General features: G+C 52.3%; 1 protein-coding gene across 1 annotated transcript in view; it reads left to right on the forward strand.

Annotated features, from left to right (window-relative positions):
* SFXN5 (sideroflexin 5) overlaps window positions 1-20,676 on the forward strand; it is a 108,057-nt gene that overhangs the window by 66,818 nt on the left and 20,563 nt on the right. The window contains exons 11-12 of the mRNA XM_046660892.1: window positions 13,247-13,362; window positions 15,402-15,487. Of these exons, the coding sequence (XP_046516848.1) occupies window positions 13,247-13,362; window positions 15,402-15,487 (202 nt within the window). The remainder of the gene's footprint in view (window positions 1-13,246; window positions 13,363-15,401; window positions 15,488-20,676) is intronic.

The following is a 20,676-nucleotide window of genomic DNA, read 5'->3' on the forward strand; positions in this document are numbered from 1 at the left end:
GACCCCCAAAGGGTCAGTAGACAGAATGCAGTGGATCCTGTGAACTTGGTTGGGGAAAATATTTACACTAACTTCTAATTGAAATTTAACATTTCATTCCATTATGAATGTAGGCAGCAAACCACAGTAATAAGAAAGACCTGTGACTTTGTCACCAATAGAAATCACAGATATTTTCATGTCACATACAGTTGTTCCAGAAATCTTAAAGTATCAATTATGTTCAATAGTAATTCAGAATTATGATTTTTGTTTGTTTGTTTGCTGAGGAAGATTGACCCTGAGCAAATATCTGTGCCAAACTTCCTCTATTTTGTATGTGAGTTGCCACCACAGCGTGGCTGACGAGTGGTGTGGTTCTGCGCCTGGGATCCAAACCTGTGAACCTGGGCTGCCGAAGTGGAGCACGCTGAACTTAACCACTACACCACGGGGCCAGCCCCTAAAATTATGATATTTAATCGATCCACTGGTAATGTTTTATAATTCATTTATTAAAAAGCACAATATCACAATTGAAAAAATATTTTGATAACTTATTTCAATATAATCGTTTTGTAATCCTAAATATTTTGTTTTATGCATTTGGAGATATTATTTGCAGAGGGGTACACAGGCCTTACCAGATGGTCACAGGGGTTGCCGGCGTAAGGGAAGATCTGAAGCTCCTGCCGGTCTAGTGTTCTTGTCCCTGGGTATTGTGGGCCCTGTAGGTTTGGGAGGCCAAGGCCCAGTCTGGAGAGCCAGGAGTCAGGCCCAGGCTCGTGGTCCTGACCCTCTTCTTTACCTCCAGCTCTGCTTCCCCATCTATAAGATGGGGGCACCTGTACCTACTTTCCTACAGCCCAGAGCTGTGGGAGGATCAAATGAGACCACAGAATGGATTCTATTCATAGGAAAGTGCTTTAAAGCACAGAAAAGGCCCCCGTGAGAAGGTGGGAGATCATTACTGGGCAGCCCCACCCCCTTGATGGCCCAGAGGCTAATGAACTCCCAGGACCAACCGCCCGGCTGAGCCTCAGCCAACCCAGATAATTGCTATAGCAACTCCACACTTTTAATGAACCCTCAGCTATTTCTGGTGCAGACCATTAATGGAATAACTCTTTAGATCAGACTTTGTTAAGGGGCCTAATTGAGTGAATACGGCCGGCCGCCAATCTCGTGTTCCTCGCCGTCCCAGGCTGGAGGGTCAAATGCAGCCTGAGAAGGGGGCAGCTCTCAGCTGCACTGGACTGGATCTGGGTCTCGGCCGAGATGTAATCTGTCCTTGAGTCAAGCTTCATACAAGTGCTTCGCCAGCGGCCCATTCCAGCTCTGCTCTGCCGGCCATCTTGCTATGTGACCTTGGGGAAGGTTTTAACCTCTCTGTGGCCCCTTTAGGAGGAGAGTCCCTGCTTTTGGGTTTGACCCTTTCTGCCATCCTCACCTAAGGCTTTCTCACCTATCCCTCTTTGGGCTCCAGCCTGATTCCTCTCCTGTGTTCTTCTCAGGGAGGAGCCTGCAGCCCCCTCACACTGGCCCAGCCCCTATCGAGGGCTGGGCCACGCATCCCCAGCCAGTTGCACAGGTTGCGCCCAGTGTGGTTTACAGCCTGATAGCCCTAGCTTACCAGGATCCTGAGAGAAGCAACCCCTTCTGGCTGCTTCCTCAGGCCCATTTGCCCAAGTCCTGCCTGTACGCCTGCCTACCTTCCACGCCCTGCCCCAGGCTCTCCTCCCCGACGTGCAGGCTTCTGTCTCTCTGGCACCTGATGTCCATCCCAGGGCTATCTGCGAATGGGTGCTTACCGACTCCCTGGTCAACACTGACACAGTGGTGTATGAGATGAACAAGATGCCCCTCACCCTCCAGGGGCTCAAAAGCGCCTGGTCCTCTCAGGCCACCATCTAGTCCCTGCACTGGCCTCCCTCCACCTTGTCCCCAGGCTTAGACAGAGCATCTCTAAACCCACTGCATGCTGGCAAGGCCTAGGTCTTGCCAGGTATTCACCTGCTTTTCACAGCAGAGTAGGCCAGACTGGGCCAAGCCACCATTAGGACCACCAAGAAGCTTGCTCAGGACCTGCTTTTCCTTGTAGAGGGTCCTGTGCCCCTTTGGCCCCCTGGCCTGATGGGGAGACAGGACTCACAGAGCCATGAGTGCACACGGGAAGTAGGTTGAGGCAAGTGGAAGTGATCAGGTTAAGCCCTGGTTGTTGGGATGTGTGTGGGGCAGGGGATGGAGCAGAAGGGAGTCTTCAGGGGAGGGGGGTCCTGAAGGGGCCTGTGTGCCCTGTGCTCAGAGGCCACCTCCCCCCTCCCTCCCTCCTGGGCAGCCTGGGCACTCAGGTCTGGGGAACAAGGAGGCTCCCAGGAGTCAGTGGCTTCCTCCCTCTGCTCTGCCCAGCTGCTCCTGCCCTGCTGCAGCCTGGAGTCTGGGAGGTGGGAGGAGACCTCTCTTCTCTGGACCCCACATGCTGCCCAAGACAGGGGCATGAGGCTCCAGACACGGGATACCTGGTCACCAAACCTGACCCTGCCACTCCCACCTCTCTCTAGCCTTGGCCCAGACCCCACTTCAGCTACTTCCCACTGAGACCTCCCTGACAGTCACTGCAGGCCTCCTCTGGGTTTGCAGATCCTGGTACTCCAGGGGCTCTGCAATTTCCCCCAGCAGGCCTCTGTTCCCCCTCAACTCTCCTCATTCTCTCTCTGGGAGGACCCTATGGCAGAGTGAGCCATCCCCATTTTACTGGAGAATAAGCAAATTAAGGCTTGCTGAAAGTTATCCTGAGCTGGCCAAAGACCAGGCCTACCAGGCCCAGACCAGGGCCAATTCAAGCCCACTTGGATATCCCCTCACCCCTGCAGCCCAGAAACCGAGGGAGGTCGTCCAGAGGCAGCCGGGGCTGTTCACTGGTCCCACCAGGAGCCCTCCACCTTCAAGTTCACCCTGGTTTTTCAGCCAGGGGTGTGTGTGTGCAACTGACACATGTGCACACATGTGTGCTGAGTACATGGGAAGCCCCGAGGACACTCACCACGGCCCATCCTCTCCTTCAAGGTGGTCTTGGAGCCCGGCTCTGCCCTGGTCTAGAACAGCAATCATGTGGGAAATCTCAGTTTCTATTTATGCACGGAGATGTTAGGAGAGACGGTGAGCGCAGGAGCATGTGTGCTGGCATCAGAATCGATTGGGGACTGGTAATTAATTTGTTTAGACCTTAATTAATTCTCCAGTTCTTTCTTATTTGTGGACTGTCGCACTTAATTGTGTTCAGGAGCTCGAGCTCAGAGCAGGCCCTCCATTAATTGACGTGCAGTTGCTGCGAGGTGGAAGTTAATGGTTTGGGGAGCTGAGCAAACAGTGTAATTAAAGGTCAATCGGGGAGGCATTGGAAAAATACACCCCTCCAGGTCCAGCCACCAGTCTCCATGAGCAGAGTCCATTCTAGGGGAGGCAGGCCCCACAAACAGCCTTCCTGTGAGGCCTTGGGGTGGGGGTTGGGAGGAGTGACCCGCAGGAGGGTGTGCCATGTCCTGAGTGGCATGATGGGGCACTGGCGGGAGGAGCAGACATACCTTGTCAGGAATGGGCAGGCCAGGGGCTTCAGCCAGGAGCTGAGAGGTGGGGACCCCAGATATCACCTGGCAAGCACATCTGTGTACCCAGGCTCTGTGTGTGTGTGTGTGTGCAGGGTGAGGGCAGGAAGCTCTGATGGTCACGCCCAGGCTGCCTGGCTGAATCCCCACAGAGCAGGGGACAAGCAGCATCACCTGCTCATAAAGACCCCCATCTGGGCTCTGAGCACCCGGCGGGACAGGCCTGAGCCTCAGCACCAGCCAGCCAACTCTTCGCACAGGGAATACCTTCCTGCATGGACCAGAAATGCCAGCCTCATCATCCCTTTGCTGGGAAATGACTTCTTCCTGTGTGGTCCGCAGCAGTCCCTTGCATTAAATGTCACAGCTTATTTCATCGCCATGAAAACATCTCTGCATTCCCCAGCGGTCCTCAGGGTGTCTGGGCAATCACTGGGAGAAGGTCTTCTGTTCGTTCACAGGAGTGTGCCCCATACCTGCCCCCATCTCCATGTTCCCCTTCGCCCACGTGGGTCTCAGTGTCATTGATTCCCCCCCACTGCTCCTCTCTTGGTGCTCAATCTGCCCTGCTTGCCCCGTCCGGGAGGTGGCCAAAGCAGTGTGCCCGAGCCCCAAGGGTCAGTCCCCAGCCTGCTCCTCTCCCATCCCTCATCCCCCATGCTTAGAAGACAGCAGCATGCATCTGTGTCAGCTGTGTCCTGGGCCTCTCGACTTACACTGCCTCCATCCAGGTCAGTGATGATGTGGTGTCCATGGCCTTTAGGCTCCTCTGGAGGCCCACGAGTCCTTTCCTTGACCTGGCCCCTGGGCTTGCCCCTACGAGTACCCCACTGCAGCTGTGGTGAATCTTGTGATCTCCCTTCCTGCCTCTCCCACTGGGCCCCCCACCTTTGCACATGGCCCTGCTTGCCTGGAGTCCCTGCTCTTTGCCACTATCTCAGCCCTGTCCTCTGCCTTCCCTTGGCTGCCAGGCTTTCATTTCTCCACTCAGATACCACTCCTCCAGGAAGCCCTCCGTGGTAGCGCCATCAGCATTAGAGCACAGCACCCTGTGTGTGCCTATGTCTCTTGTGGAACTGCCTGTTTTCTTTCCAACTCTGCCACCCTCATCAGACTGTGAGCTCCACAGGACAGGGAGTCATCCATCACCTACCTCCAGGCCTCCTCTGTGCCTGGCACACAGTCAGTGTTCAATGTGGGTTTGTTTGGTGATCGAATGAGTGCTTTGGCAGAAAAGGCTCGAAATTGGGCACCCACAGTGGAACCCCACCCTGATGACATTGGTGACCACCTTTTGTGGCTTCTTAGACATTACTCTGTTTTTTCTTTCATTTTTAAAATTGGTTTTTGAATGTTCTGTTTTCTTACATAAGTTTTCACTAACACTGTCATCCACTCTTAGTTGGCAGGCCTAGGGACGATGACCAATGGGTCCACCACTCACCAGGTCATCCTGGGCACATCCTCCAACTTTTCTGGGTTGGATCTGGAAGGATGGGTGGGCTGGGCTGGGTGCCAGAACTGAAGGCAGCTCCAGACTGGCATGAGCCCCTGGTGCATGTCAGGCCCCATGAGGACATGGGCAGTGGGGCCAAGTCAGCCAGAGGGAGGTCTCCAGTGGAATGTCCTAGGGCTCTGTCTTCAGTCTCGTCCCCTTCAGTTACTTTGTAACTGCCTTGATCACATGTGACTCTGGGTCACATTTCAGGAGCAGGACAGCAACTTGGCAGTGATTGTGAATTCATGGGCAAGAGCACCAGGACCCAGGGTCTCACAGCTTTGCTAGAAGGCTTGCTGTTCAGAAAATGCAGCTGCACAAGTGTAGGCGGCCTGAGCTTCCTTGGCCGAATCCTTAGGATAAAGCCCCGGGGACCTTGTGGGCTGAGTAGGCCTGCAGCGGGGTGGGTGGCTCTGATGAGGCTCCCTTGGACTGCAGCTGCGTCACTGGAGACAAGCTACCCAGAACACAGGAGTTGGTTTAGTTCTGGACTCCACGCATCAAGAGGAGCACTGATAAATGGGAGCCCCACAGAGCAGCAGGATCTTCTGGAAAACTGACTGTTACTGGAATGAGCTGCCTGGCCCTGGGTTAGGGAAGTGTCCGTGTAGCTGCCTGGCCCAGGAAAGTGTGAAGGTCATGCACATGTGACCAAGTCACCTGCTTCTGGGTGGCTTGCCCAGGCCCTGGCATAGAGTAGGTGCTCAGAGAATGCTTATTGAATCATTGGCCTTCCCACTCAGAGATTTTATAATTCCTGAAATCCAGAGGCAGAGAAGGTGGGGAAGCACAAGGCAGGGGAAGAGGGTTTAGGGGTGCAGGAGGAGCCGGGCCTGTTGGGGAAGAGGGAGGGGTCTGCAGCCCTGGATATTAGCTGAGAGTTCAAGCTTTGTCTCATGGCTAATGGGGACCACTGAAGAATCTCAAGCTAGGGAGCAGCTGTGCTAAAAAAGAGCTTTCCAGGAGATGAATGTGTTAGCAGGAATCTTTTATTAAGAGACCCTGAACTTCAGAGTCAGCCTACACCTACATTTACAGGCCGATTTTTCAGTCCAGAAATTCCCAGTCCTGAGTTTGTGACACTTCAATATGGGTTGTGAAACTCCCCAAATTCTCAAGTTTTTAAAAGAAAAATCTGTAAACTGCTTTTTAGCCTTACAATGAGTTTTGGATGTATTTCCATGGTAATCATAGAACTCCAACTTATCCTTCTTAACAGCCACAATAATTCAGTCTGTGGCTGTTTTTTTTTTAAATTATGAAATATTATTTCAAACACATGGAATATTATAGGAAATAGAGAAAAAAAATGTTCAATGCACCCAAAGCCTTCTGTGCCCTTCACCTTTGTGATTCTGGTCCCTTCCTTCTCTCTCTGGTGGGATGGCTGTTGACTTGCATCCTGCCCATTTATGTTTTTATATTGTGTCATATGTGTATGTACTACAAACCAGAAATTGTATTGTTTATGTGGGGGTTTTTTGGTGAGGAAGATTGGCCCTGAGCTAACATCTGTGCCCATCTTCCTCTGTTTTGTATGTGGGAAGCCACCACAGCATGGCCTGATGACCAGTGTGTAGGTCCACGCCCAGGATCCGAACCTGCGAACCCTGGGCCACCAAAGCAGAGCATGAACTTAACCACTGTGCCACCCGGCCAGCTCATGTTTATGTGTTTTTTAAATTTACGTTAACTACATTAAATGCATTAACTGTATTGTACTGTATATATCCTTTTAAAACTTACTTTTCATTAAGATTTATCCATGTTAATACATATACATTCATTTTGGCTGCTCTGGGCGTTCTGCTGCATGACTATTCCACAGTTGATTAACTGGGGACATTTGGGTGTTCCCAGTTTCTTGTTATTATACACAGCACTGCACTAAACAACCTTGTACGTGGGTCCCTGTGCACATGGGTGGGAGTTTCTCCAGGGCAGGGGTATTCTGGGCCCTCCCTCAGTTTTGGTCTCACTGTGCAGCCAGTGTTGAGAGACCAGTCTGGGAGCTGTACCGAGAAATGTCAGAGGGCGCGTGTCCCCAGCTTTACTGGAATTGCCGAATGAGCTCGCTGGCTTGTACTCTGCCTGCAGGGTTTGGATTTTTGTTTCCCTCCGTCCTCTTCGACACCTCTTCAACATTTGGTATTATCAATCTTTAAAAATTTCTGTCCATCTGAAATAGTTCTTTTCTCATTTTAATTTGCAATTTTCCAGCTTCCAGTGTGGTTGAGAATGTTTTCTTAATTGTATTGAGCATTTAGGTTTCCAAATAGAAGAGAGAGAGAAAGAAGGAGATCCCTATTTCATACCATATACAAAAATAAATTCCAGATAGATTAAAGACCTAAGTGTGAAAAATAAGATATGAAAACTTCTAGAAGAAGATATAGATGAACACTGGAGTAGGGGTGGAGTTTCTTGATGATGCAAAAATTATATACCGAAGAGGAAAGGATCGCTTATTTGACTACATATTAAACTCTGTGATTGAAGACATCATCAGCAAAGTGAGGAAGCAAGCCACATGCCTGGAATAGCTATTTGTAAAGCATTTAACCAATGCAGATTAGTCTCCAAAACAGGTAAAAACTCCTGCAGGTTGATTTTTTTCTTAAATTCAAAAATCTATCGATTGAGTTCATGTTCATTGATTTTTTAATATTTCTTTTATGAATTCCTACTTGAATATTTTTCTGTGACTTCAATCGCTGTATCTTTTCCGTAATAATTTTTAAAGCTCTGTATATATTTTATGGATATTTTTAGCTGAAAGTAACAGACTCAAACCAGCTTAAGTAATAAAGAAATGTATTACTTTACAAAGGTCGAGTCCAGAGTGAGGCGTCCAGGGCCCTTCTTCCGTCTCTGCTCTGCCAGGGCCTCCATCCTCAGGCTCGCTCCCTTCATGGTTGTAGGATGGCAGCAGTAATTCAGGCATCGCATCCAGAACCCACTGCTGTCCAGGGGACAGGCCACCTGTTCTTAGCTGGGAGGAGACCTTTCCCAGAAGTCCCCTACAGACATCTCTCGTTGGCTAGGATGGGCCACATCTCCCTTCCTAAATCAATTACCGGCAAGGGCAGGGTTATCACAATTGGTTTAGACTAATCTTTTGGGAGTAGAACAGCTATTGGGAGTCGGTGACCCTCCACAGATCAATATTAGTAGCCCTTTGTCATATATAATAAATATATTTTCCCAGTTCCTCATTTATTGTAACATAGTTCATAAATAGGTATCAAACGCCGTATTTCTCAAGTCTAAGATGGCTCAGTTATAAGAGGCATGACTATAATGGCCTTTCAGAAGAGGAGAGAACTATATTTCATGTTCATTTGACAGAATAAACAAGCATTCGCTACATATTCAATCCAAGTCACGTTCTTCAATGCCACAGAGCTGGAGTCTCAGCCTTTTTCACATCTTCCGATTCTCTTTTGGACGTTGGTGGTTAAACCCAGCATCGTGGCCACCACTGCTTTTGGTAATCCCTGCCTCTAATCGTGACCCTTTCAGCCCCTTTTAAAGTGTAATTTCAAAGCACATAAAAAAATATTGGGAATTTTTTGTCTGCATTTCCTATATATTCATACTTGTGGTTTCCTTTTTTTCTTTACTTGAAGGAAAAAATATTCCTGAAGTTAATCAGCTGCTTTACGAAGTTTCTGATATAGAGATGCCTAAGTGTAGGACCCGTGAATAGGTCACGCCAAACCCTGCTGGCTGGAACGTTTTCAGGATCTACTTTGAGAAGTTTGGCAATTGTTTTTCACTTTGTAGGCAAATAAAGCATGATTATGTTCTCATTATAAAACTGCAAACAGTATAGAAAAATTTAGGGGAAAAAAGTGGAAGTCCTTCAACAGTCCGTAATTGCTGAATTTAGTTCCCTTCCTCAAGGGGATTGCGCTCTGAGGTGTAAACCTCCCAAAACGTTACCTGTGGATTTATGCACACATATGTGTGTATACCAGCCACAAAGTTTAACATTCAGTAAACCATCCTGTACATAATCAGTAGCTTTTTTCATATAAGTTTGTCTTGGAGATCTTCCCGTGTGAGTTTCCTAATGGTGGACATTTAGGTTGTTTCTAATTATTTGCTCTTACAAACAGTGCTATAATTAACATCCTTGTAAATGTCTCTTTGTGCATATGGGCAAGCATTTCTTTAGGGTAGCTATCTATGGTTTGGCAATTTCTGCTGCCTTTAATTGCATTGCCTGGTAGCTGGCAGACGATCTTCTGCATGTACAATAACTTTTCATGTCCGTGCTCCATTATAGTGTAAGTTTTAAAAAGATGTTTTAGGCAACAATTAGGAATCTAAGTTTAAGTTCAAATTCTGTCTGGATTGTTGTAGGCAGCTGAGGTGACACTTGAACGAACAGATACCTCTACACATGGCCAAGTTCACCCATGCATAGGCAGTTGTGATGGGGAGCAGGTAAGGTTCCCCCCATTGTAAGGCACATCATGATTTTTAGCACATTAAAATATGATAAAATGCATCTTAGAACAGAGGACTTATGGTATTTTATTTTCCAAACGAATAGCCCATTGCTTTGCCTCTGTGTGTGAATGGTCCTTGCCCTGCGAGTTAATACAACTGCTTTACCACACCCTCATTTCCCCTACTGGTGGGTGTGTTTCTGGACTATTAACACCATCGATCTGTGTGTCTGTTCCTGTGCTGGTTCAGGGGGCAAGCTCCCCTGTAGTCGTCTTTTTGAGAACTTTCTTGTGCATGTGTCTTTCTGTCTACTGCTCTTTCTTCTTCCCTACACTGTCCCTTTCACGCGGTGCTTCATTAGTTGTTCACAATCTGTATGATTTTGCACCGCGATGGGTCTGATGTAAGAACACCTGCAGCAGTGCAGAGCATATTTTCCTCAGGACTTGACACTGAACTTGCCATCAGTGTGAAGCAATCTCTCTCCCTCTCTCTCTCGCGCTCTCTCTCTCTCATCCTGTGACATCTCCCAGCATCGCTGCTCCAACATCAGTTACGCCTGAGTCTTGAATGGTGTCAATCTGAGTTGAAAATGTGCCAGCTTTCTTAACATTATCACTAACAGACTGCTTAATTAACCTGCTGGTAGTGTCAATAATAGATCTTGCTGGTGGGCTATAAAGGAGACCCATGGCCCATGGTTGGTCTCTCTCTCCCTCTCTTTTTCATTTGCTTAGGCTCTCAGTGTCGGTGTCTCCAGAGCTGTACTTGCCAGGAGTGGGATGGGAGGGACCAGGGAGGGTTTGAAAGGAATATAGCAGAATTGAAAATTCTAGATGAGATCATGGAAATGAAATCACTGAAGCAGACTGGCATTCTCGTTGCTCAAAGGCAGGGATGGCTAGTAACCTGTGCATACAGCAAGTGCTCAATAATTGGACTACCAGTGTACACAGTTGAGAGAAGAGATTAGAGGGCATGTGCCATTGGAGTAGGCAGTAAGAACTGTGGGTTTTCCGAGGGAGGAGGCTGGGGGGTGCCATCATTCTGAAGCTTTTAGGGTTTTCTCTGTCTATTTTCCATGCAGGCAGCTTAGATGAGAGGGGAGTGTTGTCATCCCAAAAAGTGTTCTGGAGGGGCTTGTCTGAGGGGAGAGAAACTGGGTTTTCAGCTCATTTCAGGCTTTATCTTTCGTCTCAAGTGGTTTTGTATTTGAACCAAGTCTTGCCCTGTCCTGCTGTGGTTACGTTGCACATTTGGAAATTGCAGAGAGCAAGCGAGGTGCCACCATGAGGCTGGGCAGGGGGTGGAGTTCACAGAGTGTCGGCCAGCGGCTTCTATCTTTAAGCAGATGCTCATCCCGTGGACCACATTCCTGTAGCCTTTCCCAACCTGGAATGGGGGGGGTGGGGGGGGGGGCGGTTCTCTGAGGGCAGAGACTGATGCCTTTCAGGACAGAAAACGCCAAGATCCTCTCCAATGGTTTTGTTGGGCCTCCTGGGAACTGAGAGCCTGGCTGTCCCAGGAGCCTGAGGGATATAGAGCATTCCTGCCTCCACTAGAGGGCGTGTCACTGACACAGAGGCCAGGTGCCCCCTTCCCAAGGCCACTCTGGGGGCCCTTGTGGGCCCTGAGCCCTGGGGGCCCCTGGGGCTGGCAGGGGCTTACCTCTGAGGGTGAGATGCAGAGTTAGGGTCGGAACCCAAGCCCAGCTGGGCCAAAACCCAGGTTCCCAACCTCTCCTCCTTTACCCCAGACTCAGCTTCCTAATTCTCTCAGTCTCTGGATGTGTATAAGACAAGTTTTTCAACATCAGCACTACTGACATTTTGGGCTAGATAATTCTTTGTTGTGAGGGCTGTCCTGTGCATTGTAGGATGTTTAGCAGCATCTCTGGTCTCTGCTCACTAGATGCCACTAGCACTCCCACTACAGGTCGTGATAATCAAAGATGACTCCAGACGTTGCCAAATGACTCACAAAATCGCCCCCGCTTGAGAGCCATTGTTTGAGACAGGTGAGCGTGCCTGGTGTGGGGACAGGAGGGACCTGATGCAGAAGAGGTCTGCCCGTGGTTACCACTGCAGCTGAGTGTCGTGTGGAAACGCGAGAGCTCCTCAAAGATGGCATATGTGCTGTAAATACATTTTAAAACTGCCTTTGGTTCCTGCTTTTCTTCTCCAAAGACTGCAGAGCATCTCGGTCTTCCCCTCTGTTTGTTCCACCTCCCCACTTTATTGAAACGGGAGACTGAGGCTCGGAGACCCCCAGAGTCTTGAGCCGCCCCTCACCTGCAGACCCCTGTCCCACAGCGGTGAGCACCCTGGACCACTCTGCTCCCTAGCGCTGGCTCGGGCACCAGGAGCATCTGTGGTCCTCCTCCCACTCCACCTGCCCACGAGGCCCTGCCGCCCTCCAGTTCCCCAAACCCCGGTGCCCCCCCACTGGAGGGAGTGGGGAAGCAGCAGGTGTTGATGCTAATCAGCGTTCACAGCCCAGAACTGCAGTCGCTCCCAGGCTCACACACTCCCCAAAATTAAACACTCATTATACAAAATTAATTGACATTAATTAGCAAAAATTAAAACTTTAAACACAGCAAAGCGCTTTTGGGGGAGGAGTGAAGCAGGCGGGCTCCACATTTGTCACCCCCCACTCCCCACCCGCCCACCACCCCCAAGTCCCCCCACTTCCATCCTGGAGCAGGGCTGGAGGAGTTCAGGCGAGGTCGGCACCAGTACTGGCCCTGGGCCCAGGCCCAGCCATGTGAGTCCCAGGAGAGAGGAGCCGAAAGAGCCTCCCTGTGCTGGTCACCAGATGATGGGTGGCCCACAAACTCCGGGATCCAGTGCTTAACTGAGGAGCCAAGAACCCTCCCCTCTGCCCAGGTCCCCATGATCTCAGCTGAGATTGGTGGGGCATGGCCAAAGAAGGAAACTCAACCATCTGAAGCAAGAATGTAGGAGGTGTGCCTTTAGCTCTGCCTGACCCCCCCTCCCCCAAATCCTCCCATCTCCTGGGTACCCAAAAGACTGGGCACTGTAGCCTTTCAGCTTTGTCCCACTTTGCTGTGTGACCTCAGATGTCACCCCCTACCCTGAGCTTCAATTTTCCATCCATATGATGAGGGGGTGGTGCTGGGTGAACACTGAGGTTCCTGCCTGCTCTGGCACCTGCTGTCAGGGAAGCAAATCTCTGGGATCTTGATTCACTCAGAGGAACAAGGGACTGAATGTAGAGGGCTGGCATTTGAAGAGGATGCCCAGAAAGGCAGCCCTAGGGACTGAGTTGCTGATGGTGGAGCGTCAGGAACTAATGATGCATCTTCAGGCCAGAGAGCCCTCCCAGATGGGCATCCACTTCGCCTGCCTGCGGGGCCTGCTCCCGAGGAGAGGCAAGCAGCATCCTTGATCGCTGGTCGCTCTCTAAGCCCCTGAACAGTTTCCCCTTCCTCCCTAACACTCGTTATTTTCCACCGTTGCTCATCAGGTTCCCGAGGGCCCCCAAGTCCCTCACCAGGCTGATAGGCAGATGAGCAGCAGAACCACACCTTTGCCCACCGCATTTGAACTCGGCACTTACTCAGAACCTTTGTTGCCTGGGGTAGGGAGGCCGGGCTGAGGGTGGAGCCCAGTAGTCTTCTCCAGCAGATGGAACGCCATCCTCACCCCTCAGTCCTGCTCCCTGCTCCCCTCTCTCTCTCCAGCCAGTGCCAATATCTGCAATGTGGTCCTGATGCGGTACGGGGAGCTGCAGGAAGGCATCGATGTCCTGGATGGTGATGGCAACCTCGTGGGCTCCTCCAAGATTGCAGCCAGACATGTGGGTCTGCCCAGGGGCTCAGGGGGTTGATGCGGGGCCAGGAACAGGAGGGGGTTGATTTTCCATAAATGTTTTCATTCTTCAGGGGCTGCTGTCCACAGCATGCCCTCTGTGTCCTCTGGATCTTTCCTTCTCACCCCGTCCCCACTTCCCATCTGTATGTGCCCCAGACCTCAAGATCTGGTCCCAGCTATGCCTGTCCCCTCCAACCACCCTCTCATCACCACTGTGAAACACCCCATCTCTTGTCCCAGCCCCTCAGGACCCAGTTTCTCTGATCTGTTAATTGGTGAGGGCAGAGGAACCCCCCGACCCCACTCCGAGCTTGCTTTCTCCTCCCCAGGACCTAGGGCCTTGCTCCCTGGGCCTTCATATCCTCTTGGGTAAGAAGAGGAAGCCTGGGAGTGGGTGGTTTGTGGTTCTGTGCTAACAGGCCCTTCTGCGGGTGATACCTCCCCGGGAACTGAGTGTGGCCCAGGTGGAGGGATTCCAAGCTTGCAGGAAGCCACAGGGGTGGTTTGGAGAAGAATATTTTATTATAAGAAGGCCTTCTTTTACTGGTGGTTTCACCAGCCTCACCCACTCTACCACTTGTAATTAAAAAGAAAAAATTCCAGTCTGTGCATCTCCCTATGCTTTCCAGCTTTTATCCTAATGGCGATGAGTGGCTTGTCCTGCTCTGGCCTCCCGGTGCTGGGACGGGGAGGGGTCAGCTATGAACATTTACCTCTGCTCCAGCCACTGTCCCTCATCAGCTCCCACATGGGGCCCTGAGTCTTCCTCTGTCAGTGAGACCTTCTCCATAGCCTCCAGTGTGGGCAGACCCCTCTCTGTCCCTGTCCTCCCCTCCCCACTGGTCTCAGGGAAAACCTGTCCAAGGCTTGTGCGGGGCACCGGGCTCAGGGGTGCCAATGTCAACACTGCATCCTCTGCTTTCTGCAGTGGCTCTGGGCCCCTGTCATTCCCATGCCTGTTCAGGAGACTGGAGGGACCCTTTCCCAGGCCTTCCTGAGGCTGATCATGAAGGACCCAAGCTCCTGGAAGAAATTTTCAACCCTTAGCCCATCATCACAGGGGATTTGGCCTTAGTTTCCTGCCTGACCCCAACCTATCCAGCCCTATCCTCTTCCCTGAGTGGCTGTGAGGGAGGCTGACCATGATAACTCCTCCTTGTGGACCAAACAGCAGGGGACCCCAAGCTCTTCTGCAGCCCCAGGCTTCCTTTGGCCTGACTGGTCAGCCCCTTGCAGTCTGGGGGAAGCCTCCAGGGATCCATGGGCTACAAGCCATTCCTGGAGCCTTCTCTGAGGGGCGGGAGCCCGTGGGGTTAAAGGAACTCCCCACAGTGACCGTCAGACTGCAGCACTGCCACTGAACTGTGCCTTGACCGAGCCCCCAGCCCCCGGAATCCCAAGGGAACCCCCGTAGGAGACACAGCAGACATGCAGCAGAAGCATTTCTCCCTTACAAAGCCAACCTCTTGTCACTAAGAAAGACTCTCATCCAGAGCCAGGAGATGCAAGATCTTCCAGATCTCTGAGTTGAAGGGATGTCAAAAAGAAAGAAAAAGTAAATCCCAGAATTTCTGTCCTCCCTGGGCACCATGAGCCTCACGTGGCTCAGCAGGCCCCAGCTGTTTGTTCTGGTCCTTCCAGCGCCTGTTTTGTTTTTAGAGCATCTCAAGTCCTCCATATGCTTCCTCCCCAGCCTCTGCACCCTGCCACCGAGGCACCTCCCTGGGCACAGGCCCCTTCCTGGGGCTGCTTCTGTGTTGCCACCCCTACCCCCCACATGGCAGGTGACAGGGATCTGCTCTTTTCAAATGCATGTGGTGGGAAGCGGGAGTGGTGGTGGGGGGGGGGGGGGGGCTTTTTCTGTTGTTGGAATACAGCTTCATGAACAATTCCATGAATTATTCCATTTGGCCAGATGTGCTTAGCAGCAGTACACACACCTAAGAGTCTGGGGTGGGGTTTGTTGCCAAGTATCTGTGCCCCACCCAGGACCCCCACTCACCACAGCCTCTGCTTGACCCTCAGGCCCTGCTGGAGACAGCGCTGACACGAGTGGTCCTCCCCATGCCCATCCTGGTGCTACCTCCGATCGTCATGTCCGTGCTGGAGAAGTAAGTTGGGGCAGCCAGCACAGAGGGGCCACCATCAGGGAGGAGGGGGCCCCGGAAGGGGAACCGGCTGGCCCTGGGCAAGGGACTGAGGAGGAGCTGGCAGCCCTCCCTGCCCTGATTTGTCCAGACTCTCCCAGGCAGGCCAGCCCTGCTCTAAGGAGCTGGCGGTTCAGGAGTGTTGCGTGTCTGTATGCATGTGTGTGTGCATGTGTGTTCACATGTGCGTGTGCGAATGCACTCTGTTAGTACATGGTGCAGGACCAGTTGTGAAGAGAGAGTCTGAGGAGTGTTGTGGGAAGACTAGATGTGGGGCCAGTGCTGCCCCTTTGAGGCATCCACCATAAGGCAAATCATCACCTCCTTGAGCCTCAGTTTCTCTGTTTATAAAATACAAATTGTCCTAACTCTCTGCCTCCCTCAGAGGGATGTTCTGAGTACATATACTTGTCATGACTGTAGAGAAATAAAGGAAGACAATGATAACCATGATAGAGTGATTCTATTAACTAATGAGTGTGAAATTGAATTGTGGCGACGAAATGCCGCTCGAAGGAGAGGCTGAGCAGGGAGGGGGCCTGCCAGTCTTCATTGCAGGTTTGGACAGGCCCTGAGGACTAGGGTGAGTCTGGGGGGCGGGCAGGGAGCAGGGCAGGGTCTCGCTGGGGAGCAAGGTGAGTAAAAGCCTGGAGTGCAGGTAAAATGAGGCGATGGCGCCCTCCCTCTTGGGGGTCTAGCCTGGGAGGGGGCCCCTCAAGGCCGTGCTTGGGCCAGGGGGCAGTGCAGGATGAGGACAGGGTGGCGGCACTCCACCTGGGGCTCTGGAGCAGGGGCTTCTCCCCAGTTTGGGGACCTTCTTGTTCCCACAATATGAATTATAATAATGGCTAACATCTATTAACTACTTCCTACATCCTGGTCCTCTCTCAGCCAGGCCTATGCCCAAATGCCATCACCTCGATGAGGCCCTCTCGACCACCCCATCCAGATGACAGCCACCGTTACTCCCTCGCCCCTGCACTGCCGTATTTTTATTCACAGCACTTGTCAATCTCTGAGATTCTCTCATTCTTTATTATCTGTCTGCTCCACTAGAATGTAATCTCTATGGAGGCAAGTCAATTCCTTGCTTACTGCCCTGCACAGCATCTAGCACAGTTCTGGCCCATAGTAGATGCTCAGTGTTTGTTGAATGAATGAATAATCTGATTAGGTGTCAGAACAGTGCAACACACTATGATATCCCCATTTTACAGATGAGGAAAGGAAGGCAAACAAAGGTTATCTCATCTGCTTGCAGTCATACACTAGGAAATGTCAGAGCCTGGAGTGGCCCAGGAATATGGCTGCAAAACTGGGCTCTTCCTACCGCAGTGGCTGCCTCTTGGGTCTTCAGATCACATCACATAATCAGCATGTCTTTGGGTCCTACCCTGCGTGGAGACCGGGGAGGAGCAGATTTGGGGGCCTGGCCTCAGAAAGCCTGTATTTTGATGAGGGAGATGGGCATGACCCACACACGGGTCAGCTGCAGTTGAGACCCTGGTGGTCTGGGCGCAGCAGCAGGGGGGCTGGTCCAGAGGACAGGGGCTGCGGCTGATTCTGAGAGCAGGGGAGGATTCTGTGGAAGGGAGTGCTTTCTGGGCAGGGTGTGGGCCTGTTGTGTGGACATTGAGGAGTCCAGCGTGACAGAAGCAAAGTGTGCTCGTCAGGGCCAGCTGAAGAGGGGCCCTGTGTGCAGTGAGGAGATGATTCCTCCCTCACTCTAGAAGAGGGGTGAGTCGAGGGGTGGGGTTACCTGAGCAGGGGTGTGGCACACTGAGCACTGAGATTTAAGAAAATTAATCTTGGGGCCAGTCGGGTGGCATAGTGATTAAGTTCGCGTGCTCCACTTTGGCAGCCCTGGGTTCATAGGTTCGGATCCTGGGTGCAGACCTAGCACTGCTCATCAAGCCGCGCTGTGGCAGCGTCCCACATAAAATTGAGGAAGATTGGCAACAGATGTTAGCTCAGGGCCAGGCTTCCTCACAAAAAGAAAAAAAAATTAATCTTGTATGGAAGTTGCAACATTAAACAGGACCTGGGAGAGTAATTGCTGTTGTGCCCCTGACCCTTGTATACGTAGCTGCCTCGTGGACTGAGTCTGTCCCCAAATACCAGCGACTGCAAGTAGACACAAGGAGACCACCAGGCAAATGAGGAAGGTAGGACTTCTGTCTTCAAGGCCCCTGAATCCCGAACCTGGAATTTGCTGGGGAAAAATGTGGTCTGTGATGCCTTCTCGGCTGGCATCTGAGTTGGGTTTACAGAAAATGGGGTGATGGTTAGTGTTCCATTGTTCTGGGGACTTAAATTCAGCCTTGGGAGGCCATGGGAGGTGATGGGGGATTGTTCTAGTTCTGAACCTCCCGGGCCTGGGATCTGCCCAGCTTCTGGGCTGCCCTGCGTCTGGCTTGCACACCTCAGATCTGGCTGCGTCAGACCTCAGGGTCTGAAGAAGCCCCTCAGCAGGGTAGAGCCAGGTTAGCCGCTCAGTTCTGGCCGCCTTGTATTTGGTTGGTCCTTCCCTGAAGCTCCTGAGAGGGTCTCTGGGGAGGAGAAAGAGTCCAACCCGGGTTTCCCTAGGAATATCAAGATGAACTAGACCTGGTTTGTGCCCTCAGACTTACTCACCTCGCATATATCCAGGGAACTGCAAGACTGTGAGGCCGGAGGGGCAGGGCACCGTAGCAGTGCCAGCTGAGACTCCTGGTAGGAGAATAAAATCTGGGTTCCTGCTCCCCCACTTTTGAGCAAGGCTGGTCCAGGAGACTTCCCTCAGCCTCAGTTTCCCACCTGGAGAATGAAACCCCTGCCCCTTTCCTGAAGGCCCTTGGCTCTTTGCAGGGGCCCCCTGAGCACCCCGTAGCCTTTCCAAGCAGGGGTGCTGGGGGCAGGGCCTCTGCTGAGGAGGCTGAGGGGGGCAGCAGCCCCCACCCTCAGGGAGCCCTAGTTGGGTGAGGGAGTCAGGACAGCCAGGGAGAAAAGACAAAAGAACACTTACAAAGCAGTCTACTTGCAAATTAATGGAGCGCAAACTACAACTGTGCTCCAAGTGCTGAGGGAATGCACAGCAAAGGGCAGACAAGCTGTTGTGTGGCTGCCGAGGGTGAGGCCTGACTTGCTTCGCCTCTGGCCTCGGTTTCTCCTTTCTGGAGGAGCACTCCGAGATCCTCCAGGTCCTGGGTTTCCTGCTGAATAAGAGATGTAGGAGCCCACACGGTCAGGTTCCTGTCTCTGAGACTGAAAGGAAAAGATTTGTCTCAAGTCAGAAGCAGAGGAGCCTCCATCCCCAGCCCAGAGCACAGGGGTGCACATGCCCTCCAAAACACACACACACACACACACACACACACACGCACGCACGCACGCACGCACGCACGCACGCGCACGAAACATCCCCCCTCACTTTCCCTTGGGCTGAGGGCTCACATTCCAGCTTCACTGTCCTGAGGCAGAAGCTGGTTGGTTTTAGACCCAGAGCTGGGAGATCAGCGCCCCCCATGCCACAACATAATCCCCCCAAATTTAGAGGCAGGTGCAGTGGCTCTCTCTCACCAGCCCTGCATCCCTGGCCCTGGAGTTCACCCTCGCTCCCAGGCTGGGTCTCAGCTGGGTTGGGGTTCGGCCGCATCCTCCACGGTGGTTCCTGAGGCCGCTCCCCAGCCTCCCTCATTCCCTGGAATCCGGGTCTTTCCTTTCTCCAGGCATTCGCACATCTCGCCATCTGCATATTTTAACTCCCCCAGCTGCCTTTCCAATCCCTCCCTGCCATTTCCCTCTCCTCCTCCCCTCCCCCGTCCTGCTGTGTTCACTCTCCCGCCTGCTCTGGGCTGGGACATCAGAGGCTCCTGCTTGGCTGCTGTCTCGGGCCTGCCTCCTTCCTGAGTAGGGAGCACAGGCCAGGGGCTTCCTGGACCCCTTTCTCAGTGGGGACTTCAGCCAGCCACTCCTGAGAGAGGAGCCAAGGTCACAGCCCCACCAGAGTCTGTCCTGTGTCCCCGCCAGAGTTCCCAAGGATTGAGTCCATGACCTGCCCCACACCTGCCAGGGAGGGAGCTTCACTCTTTCTCCCTGTCACCTTCCTTGCCCTCAGTGACCCTCAGGGCTGTATCTCCAGAAACTTCACACCCTCCTGGTCTGATCCCCCTCAGGGACTGAGGTCCCAGTCACTGCCACCAGGGCAGGAGAGCAGCCCCACCTTCCACAGCATCTTCAGAGCTGGGACTCCGGGCCCTGTGTGCAAGGGTGGAACCAGCCCATGGGTCCCACCTCCCTGTCCTGCTGGAGAAGGTGATCTGAGCTGAAAAAGATCTCAGGGCCCATCTCAGCCTGACTTCCGGCCCCTCCGTGACTCCATGGAAGCCTCCAGGAGGCTTTGGGCTGAGTCCAAGGGAAGTGTGAGGCTCCCCTGGAGAAGAAGGAGAGGATGGGGCACTGGACTGAGGGGGACAGGATAGTCCAACGGGCTGGAGCTTGATATAAGCACCTTTGTCCTGCTGCTCTTAATCCTGAGGAAATTCCCCTCCCCAGTAGCTCAATTCAGGCTTCATTCAACAGCTGGGCAGATCTGGGGTCCAGGCAGTTGGAAGGGCTAGCAGACCACCCAGCCACCGGGATCCTCCCTCCTCCCTGCATGCAAGGAGGGCCAGAACCACAGCAATAATCATGGGCGCTTCCTGTGCCCAGGCCTTTTACTTGCATAGAATTTACAAGTAATTGGGCTTTATTGGTACCTTAGCAGGAGCATCCTGGGGTTGGGTTTCTTAGAAGTGTGGTTGGGGATCAGCTGTTTCAGACTCATGGAGGCCTGTTCAAAATGCAGATTCCCAGGTGTACCAACTGGATTAGGATCTCATGGGGGTAAGGGGCCCTGCGAGTCTGCATTTTTAACCACCTGCCTAGACACTAAGTTTGAGAACTGTTGCTCCCGGTTTTGCTGTCTGCTCAAGGCCAGGTGCTCTTAGGATTCTTGTCCCAGGAGGTGAAGGTGGTGTGGGGTTTGCCTGTCCCCAGGAGGGCCTCTCCTGCCTGTGGCCTCAGCCAGCCCTGCTCCAGAAGGGGAGGGGCGAGAGCCCCGATTATATCCCCTTCACACCAGGAGCCAGTCTCAGTCCCGTGGGGGCCAACACAGTTGCCAAGGTCAGATTTAG

The sequence above is a fragment of the Equus quagga genome, chromosome 5 (assembly GCF_021613505.1).
Source record: "Equus quagga isolate Etosha38 chromosome 5, UCLA_HA_Equagga_1.0, whole genome shotgun sequence".
Lineage (NCBI taxonomy): Eukaryota > Metazoa > Chordata > Mammalia > Perissodactyla > Equidae > Equus > Equus quagga.